The 8,760-nt window shown below is 40.7% G+C and overlaps 1 protein-coding gene across 1 annotated transcript in view; it reads left to right on the forward strand.

The window, feature by feature from the left end:
• The window catches only part of galnt2 (UDP-N-acetyl-alpha-D-galactosamine:polypeptide N-acetylgalactosaminyltransferase 2), a 68,272-nt gene extending 62,302 nt beyond the window's left edge, over positions 1-5,970 (forward strand). Inside the window, exons 15-16 of the mRNA XM_008286750.1 lie at positions 558-677; positions 800-5,970. Coding sequence (XP_008284972.1) covers positions 558-677; positions 800-955 — 276 coding nt within the window. The 3' untranslated portion in view covers positions 956-5,970. The remainder of the gene's footprint in view (positions 1-557; positions 678-799) is intronic.
• The last annotated feature ends 2,790 nt before the right edge of the window (positions 5,971-8,760 follow it).

An 8,760-nucleotide genomic window follows, 5' to 3' on the forward strand; every position in this document is an offset into this window, starting at 1 on the left:
TGTGCAGTACTTCAACATGTTCTGTGCAGTTGTATGTTGTTATAAAAAATAAACTTTGCATCAGGACATGATATTGGGTGACATTATACACCATCACAACACAAAAACTAGATGCATTGTGTTCGTCCGCCTCGTGCCACGGACCTCTGCAGGTGTCCTGTGGTGTCAGGCAGCAGGATGTAGGCAGAAAATCGTTTGGGTTCTCTGCAGTTTTGAAGCCAAGTCAATGCCTTAGGCTCTTTATCGTGTTCCTGGAGCTGGTCTTGAGCAGTTTTTGCGGTGTGGTGGGGTGCATTGTCTTGCCAGACGAGAGCCGCCGTCGTCAGGGAATGTTGCTGCCATCGGTTTGATCTGTAGTGTAATGTTTAGATGGGTGGTCCATGCGAGGCAACGTCCACGTTAAAGCCAAGATGCTTCACAGCAGAAGGTTGCAATGTAAAAATCAAGTTCTGTGATCAGTGCATATGTAAGAGTTCTTTTACTGCCTTAAAGCTTACTCAGAGCATCCCAAACCCAAACATAAATACTAATGTTCTCCATGTTTCCTGTTTGTAAAGGAATGGGCCCTAACTAAGGATAAATCGGTAAAACATATGGACCTCTGTCTGACGGTGGTGGACAGAACAGCTGGCTCCCTCATCAAACTACAAGGCTGTCGAGAGAATGACAGCAGACAGGTAAAAAAAAACACAAATAAAGAAAAACAGCAACGCATCACAATCCAGTAGAAGGACAGCTGTGACACTCAGGATTCTACATGTTGTGTTTTTGACATCGTGCTGTGGTTTGTTCCATCCAGAAATGGGAGCAGATTGAGTCCAACTCGAAGCTCCGTCACGTGGGCAGTAACCTCTGCCTGGACAGCCGCAGTGCCAGGATGGGCGGCCTCACTGTGGAGGTCTGCAGCCCGAGCCTCAACCAGCAGTGGAAGTTCACCCTCAATTTACAATCATAGGGGGCGCTACAGACCCCGGGAAGACTTGGCTGATGGATAGAGACACCACCAGACTCTGAGACGCGAAGATGGATAGACTCAAGGAGACAGACAAACTCGTTGGATTCGTGGATCCTTCTCGCTCCTCCTCCTCCGCAGAGGTGCAGCCGGTCATGCGTACACCCCTCTCCCCCACCTCACCCCCCCCTCTCTCTCCCTAAAACGATGAGCCACGCCCCCCTGGGGGAGGGGCTTGTAGGCCACAATGGAGTAAACAGGAAACAGACTGTATGTGGTGGATGGATGGTGCCAGAGATGATCATGATGAGGATAAAAAGCGATGAAAAGGCTTTTGTTTCAAACTACATACCTCAGTGTTTTTTCATTGATGGTTCCAGAGGCAAATGACCAGTGAATTCTTCTTTTGTTCTATTACTTTCTTTAATGCTGGTGAAACAGAACTCTAATTATTTTTATTTTCTTATTCATGTTTTTGTTTTTTAAAAAAATAATTTCTCGCTGTTAATTCTCCACGGAGACTTGCAATAGCGTTTTGGGGTTTTTTTTTGGTTCTTGAGAGAATCCTGTAACAGCAGACGGAGGCTTCGGGTTGTGGCTTTCTGGGAGGTGTGGGTGCTGAGTGATGTGAAGGAGGGAATGGACTCGATTCCTTGAGCTTTTCCTTTCGCTTGCTCTCATTGGTTTACCCAATCGACAGAGAACGGAGAGGCCAAGCGGACAGAAGAGAAGGGCGCTCTGTGTTCTGCTTTGTTTTCTACACAGTTCTTTTTCTACAATTTGTGTCTTGGGCAGGTGAAGGGGTTCAGGGAGGTGCTTCTCTACTTTGCATGGGGAAGAGGGGAGGGTTTGTTTGGGAAGTGGAGTTCCTGAAACCAGCAAGTGTGGTGAAGCACACCCTGGAGGTTTTACTGTCTGTCTTCAGGCTGTAGCACTGGCTGCTGCAGCATCCTCACTGCTACACTTCTATGTTGCCGAAGAAAACACACACACACACACACACACACACAAATCTCTTATCAGTCTTTTTTCTTTCTTTGTTTACTTTTTCAAAAAAAAAAAAAAAGGAACCAAATTTGAAAAGGATGTGTTGGGTTTCAGGAAGACCAGAAGAGCGATTAACGCAGTTTTTCGTTGCATACTCGCGCTGCTCTCAGACTGCTCCCTGTGGAGCAGTTCAGTTTACCAACCTTTTCTTTTTCCCCCGCTTAGATAATTTTCTCTGCCTGCGTCTATGTTGCCATTGTAGGAGGTCTAATACCGAAACCCAGACTGGATTTATATTGCAGCTTCCTCTCTAGAGGTAGATAAAAGTGACATTCATAATAACAACATAATGAGACACACAGTATTTTACAGTTCACATAGGCATGATTGAGTATTTCACTACTGTGCATACACTACTCGTGTTCTCAGCATCGTTGATCCCTCCTGCAACTTCTAAGAGGACAGGAACAATTTAAAGTTTATTTACACGGGCATCAGAGGTCTCTCGTTTATTAACTAACACCTCGGTTATTCCAGCCTGGGAGCAGATGACACGCAAACAGAAAAGTCCTGACTGCAGTCGCACTCTGTGAATTGCGCATGTGTTCTGAAAAGCTCCTTCTAACCGCATGTATCATCGACATGTTTCCACATTTGCACTCAGTCAGTAGTGTTTTGCATCAACATCTTTTTTTTTTTTTCCTCCATTGTGCCTGGTAGATGAGCCATCTGTTCCCAAGTTTGCAACTGCAATAAACAAGGTTTCGCTGTTTGTCCTCACTCCGTTCCTGCTGGAGGTGAGCAGATTTTTCTGATTGCACAAGCAGGAAAAAAACTCAATTTTTGCTGATACAAAGTAGAAACACTTTTCTTGTTCATTTGAGCGAACTACTTTATTCAGAGCAACAGCATTTCGGTGTCACAGCACTGTGCCACTTTTTCAGGTTTTGTTACTAGATGGTGTTACTGATACCATTTACAGTACATTTATCTGTTTGTAAGTCCATTACCTGATGCCTTTTCTGTATTTTTTATTTTTTTTGCGACACCAGAGTCTCTCCCAGGCTTCATCATCTCTCCGTGTTCACTGCTGCGATCTTCAGTGCTGTTGGTCACTGATGAGTAATGATGGTGGAGTTGGGAAAATTGCTTGTGATTAAATTTGCAGTGACTCATCACTTGGCAACTACATTAACACAAAACATCTTTGAACGGATGCACTTCACAGCAGACAGCTAGTAAAAGTCACACATTTCCTAGTTAGAGTAACTAGAAAGAAGTTGCAGCTTCAAATCTTCTGTCGAATATCCTCTAATTTGCTCAGTCTGCCTCGTTCACATCACACATTCACATCCTTCCTCGTTGAAGCTTCTTCAGATCTTTTATAAGTTTTACCTGCCAACTGACAAAGACAGCTGGTCGTGCTTGCTGTGTTGTCTGATAGATTTGCAGCTTCTACTCAAATCACTGTTTTCTGCCATTTTGTTGTTTGTTTTAACCAGATTTTTTTTTTCCTCTTGTTTTATATGTTGATCATGAAGCGGAGTGAGGGGGAGTTGAGAAGGTCAGCTGATGCTGCAGCTGCTTATTAAAGCCTATCCTGTGACTTGATAGGTTGCTGCATTGTGCTACGAGGCACAAGACCCACACATATGGTTCAAGAGAGAGAGAATCGACTAGACGTCAGGAAAGTTTTGTGTTGCCTTGGTGACCACATTCAAAGACTCAAATCTGATTTAGGGCTTCGGTTAGATTTCGTGGTAATCAGGAGGGGATTTACTTTCAGATTCTGGGAAAGTCCACCGCTCTGTTTGGAAGATGCAGAAGAATATGAAACGATTTCAGTGTCTTAATTTCTGAAGAATGTTGGAATTCACTCCATGAGTTGATTGGAATTTAAGTGTTAATGTCATTTTCCTCGAGCGTGTGTTTAAAGCCTCAAATAGACGTTTAATTTCAGTGCAGGTGTGCAGATGCATGTCTTCCGATTCATATTATTTCCCACTTAGCTCACTACATGGTGCAGTACGTGCACATGAAGCTCTTCAAAGCTACCAGAGCTCCTGAGATATTGAACTTTTTTTAAATCAGACTTTTTATTTCACATGTTGCAGGAAGGGTGCTCTCATAGATGATGGTTATTCAGCCGATTCTGAATCCGTGTAAACATCGAGATCATTTGTAGGACAGATCGAACATCTGTGCTGTTCTGGGACAGATAAGGTGCATTATTCATTTCCTTGATCTCCACTGGGTTCATATGAGGATCTGTTCGTGGGTTAGATTAATGTTAAGGATGTTGCAACCTCCTCAGCACAATTCAGCCGTTCCCAGGCATCGATGTTTCAGTAAACCTTGATGCTCCTCAGTCAGTGTGGGATGGGGAGGATCTGAGACAAGAATAATAGCGTACTGATGTTTTCTGTGGTGCATAGCGCCCTCTATTGGGCAACAATTGGCCAACTGAGAAAGAAAAGAAGAAAGTGACTTGAGGTCGTCAATTTCTGATGCACACTTCACAACCGGAGAGTTTCAGATTTCCTTCTTTTCCTGTCTTTTTGTTTTATAAGCTGTTGATTTGACTCGGGCGGTGGAAACGAGTGTAGCTCCTGCACAGAACAGGCACGAGAACCAAACTGCACACACCTGCGTGACCGGAACAATAAATTGTTGGAAAGCCTTTTCTTTTTAAACTAGTCTTATTCTTGTGACGACGAGAACTTTGCTATTTTATTTTTTGTTGTTCTTTTTATGTTATACACAGAGGAAACGACTGTAATAATTAAGGAGTCCGGCGCCTCGTTTTGATTGGATGATTAAATGTTTACATCTTTAGCACAATGTGCCAAAGTTCCTTCCTGAGTTTTCTGTGTGAGGAAGAATGAGAAAAGGGGTAAAAGTCTGTGGACAGTGGACAATGAGTCCCAGTAATTCAGTGTTGGTTTGCCTACAGTATGTTGTGTTTCTTATTGTTCCCTCCAGGCTCAGTTCATGCTGTGGGAGACATCATGGGGAGGACTGCTCTTAGCCACCGATCTGGTGTCAGCTTTAGAATGATAAGTGGGTTATTTCCTTTTTTTTACCCCCCCGACGTCTTTAGATTTGTGAGCATTTGTTATGCGTTTAAGCCTGAGTGTCTGCAAAAGGCCCGTTGAGATGGAGCCAACTGTGTGTTTGGGAATCATTAAAAACATTAATCAAAGAGAAGAAGAGTATTGACAATCTTGCAGACGGGCGTCTTTCTTAGCATTAAAAGTGGGAAAATAACTGCACACCAGTCGGTAAACAAGAGCATCCTCCCCACTGAGCCGGCAGGACTTTATTCATACTCGCTGTGTTTTGGAGGGAAACAATCAATGGTTTATTTTTTAATGGAGTCCAACAAAAGAGGAGGCGTGAAGGTCAAGCTTTGTGTTCTGTCAGCTTTTCCTTTAAACAGGGATAAGAGTTAGGTTATGATTTGTCCTGCAGCCGGGACGTCTTCCCCTCTCGACCCACCTCAAATCCCCTCTTAGGATTAACAGAAGAAAAGCCCTCTCTGATATGTGAAAAGCCCTGCTGAGACATCCAGCTCAGGACTGCTTAAGCTTCTCCATCTATTGCTACAAAGCGACTGTAGCAGTGCGAGTGAGTACGAGGGGCTGAACATGCACATAAGAACATATACTGTAAAAGTCTCATCAACCTGTAGTGATCGATACCAGACGGAGCAGTGATCGGTGGGGAGGGACGCGAACGAGTGTGTTTTCTAAGAGGAATGTGGATTTGTTGAATGACGAGGGGTCACATATGTAAAAGTGTATATTTTTGTATATACCTACATCAGTGTGTGTACAGTATGTACATATATACACAGTGTACTCAGCCGCGGTTCCTAGTTTTGTTGTCAGACTGTACAGCGCTTCTAACTGTTCCCTGTTTTATAGATACTGCAGAAATTCAACTTTGAATGAGGAGAAATGATTAACTTAAATAAATGCATTTATATATATATATATATATTATATTATATATATATAAACTAAATGGTGTGAAATGTTTTCGTCTGCTCATACATAAAAACCATACAAACATGCCCTCAAATATAGAACATGTTGCCGTCATGTAGCTCTGGATCTGGACCACATCTGCAAAAACTTTCAGATCATATTGCTGCCTTAAAATATTAAAGAGTGAGTTCGTTAGATGGTGGTAAGCCAGTCCTCGCTTAATTTTCTTTTGCCTTTTTCTTGTAAGAAAGCACAATGTGGCAGCTGTGCATTAATTTTACATGTATTGTGAGGCTTTAATATTTAAAGAAGGAAAGTTTTCCATCCATCAGTCAAACATCGCTGCTCTTGTTTTGGATCTTTTAGAAGCAGCTTTTGGGCAACATCAGAACAAAGATCCTCACATGCTTGTAATGAATTGATTACATATAGCAGCATATTGTGGCCCTAATAACCACATAATATATTGAATACATTTTCTGTAATTACTCGTGTGGATTTCTGTTGGCCAAAGCTGTTTTTTTTGGGTTTTTTTTTACCACATTGCAGATTGATAACGTTTCCTCCAGCAGAGATGGGTTACTGGGACAACAGCAATATGGTTTAAGTAGTGAGCTCCGAGTTACACATGCATAATGTATAAACAGACTTTCAGAGGCTTTGTTTATCATGTGGACAAAGTTAATTACCATCTTGTTTACAGTGTGTATCATGCTGTGTTGCTTCCCAATGTTTGAGGTTAAATCTACATCTTGAAGCCCTTCATATATTCAGAACCAAATAGAAAGTTCAGTTATGAGTCAGTAGAACGTTTCTTCTGTGGACGGATGGCACAGCATGGGATTTTGAACATCCTTTTCCAAAACTAGGATCATTACCATGCTGCTATAACAGGCTTCAGTCTTCTGGGAAGGCTCTTTACTACATTTTTGAACCTGGCTGCAGTGATTTACTCTCATTCAGCCTCAAAATCGTGACTTTCAGCTCTGACGTTGGGTGCTGAGATCTGCCTGTCAGTCGCCCAATTCACGCTAAGATTTGAATGGTTTGTGCTCTGTGCAGGGTGGTCATGTTATTGGACTCCAAACTCCAAGAATGCCATTAATGTAAAGACACTCCTAGTCATGCACTGTGCTGTGTTTTCTCACAGGGGTCTGCATTTCTGTTTGTCAGCCAAATAGTTCAAGTAGCTTGATACTGAATTATAACCAATTTATTAGAATTCTATATTTATCCACTAAATCATCTGGACAGATGCACTTAAAATAATTTACTTTCTTAAAGCTAATCTAAATATTTGAAGTCTAGGACACTGATTTTAATCACCTTTATTATCAGAGTATGTTATGAGACATATACACAAGAAAGTACAAGAATTTGGGCACAGATCCAGTAGCTCTTGATGTATTTGCACACAGAACAAATTTAAAGGAAAATACATAGACATGCAACTGAGACAAAGACAAAGGCCTAAAGAAGATGAGCAAACATAGAAATATAACCTATAAGTAATCAAAATCACAGACATATGAAAACAACAAATGCACAATAACATACAATACAGCTGCCATATGACGGTTAGATTATTTCCCTCCAAATATGGTAACAAATAAAGGAAGAAGCATTTTTATGCAGTCATTTAATTCCTGTATTATTTGTAATACACATTTTGTTAATGTCATTAACCACACGCCGCACAGAGAAGCAGAACACGAGGTCTGACAGTTGACTTCTGATTTTTAGCTTCTAGTTCTGCAGTTAAGGCAAAATTTAAAAGACACTTACAGCGCTGAGCGACCTATTCTCTGTCTTTTTCTACATTTAAAGATGTAAAACTATGTCAGACATTTTGAGTAAACTGTTAATGCTTTCTGAAACCCACTTTTTAATTTGTGAATATGCAAAAAACAAAAAAGGGAGATTTCACCATGGCTGGTCAAATCTGGATTTAATTACCACTGAGATGCTTAAGATCCTTTCAAACCACAGTTTCTGAATTGTGGAACCTTTTTTCTATTTGTGAAAATGTAAAAAAAAAAAATTGTGTTTTTTTTTTTTTTTTTTTCTTTCCTGCATTTGAACCACTTTAGACCTGGAACACATTCAAAACCACAATATAATGAGTGCAATCTGGACTAGACTGTACCAGAGTGAATGATGTCTTAATATGTGAAAATGCAAAACGGGAGATTTATCAACTTCTTTTCGTGTTAACGTCCTATTAGACCAGGTCCAGATCTAAAACCGCTAAATACAGACATGTCAGATTTGGGCTCAATTGTCCCAAAGAAGTGAAAGATTCTTTAAACCACAGTTTCTAATTTGTGAAACATTTAGTCTGTTTATTATTGTTCTGTTTTGCTGTGAACAACATCATCCAAGAGAGGAATACAATTGCTTAAGACCTGAGCTCTTGCTTGATATGCATTTTTTATTTCTCTTCTCTTTGATCTGATCAAATAACAAAGAGGAATAAAAAATAATTTAAAAAAAAAATAATGAAAACAATAATAATAAAATAGAAATAATAAAAAAAATTTAAAAAATTAACTACTGCAGTAATATAACCCAAAATGTGATGTCCACGCATACGGATACCAGGTCAAGGACAGACACGCCAAGTTTCAAAAATTAAAGCTTGTCTTCTTTATTCACTTAAATTATACCAAATTAAAAGCCAAACCAGAATGGGGTTGTGAGAGGACATAGTCAGTGGTTTGTGTGTGATGCATGCATGAATTATGTCTGTGCAAGTGATGTAAATGCAAACATCCCAAATGAAGAAACTAACCCATAACCAGACCGGTGTGTTACCTGCAGAGGGATGCAGAG

The sequence above is a fragment of the Stegastes partitus genome, unplaced genomic scaffold, assembly GCF_000690725.1.
Source record: "Stegastes partitus isolate 25-593 unplaced genomic scaffold, Stegastes_partitus-1.0.2 Scaffold467, whole genome shotgun sequence".
Classification (NCBI taxonomy): domain Eukaryota; kingdom Metazoa; phylum Chordata; class Actinopteri; family Pomacentridae; genus Stegastes; species Stegastes partitus.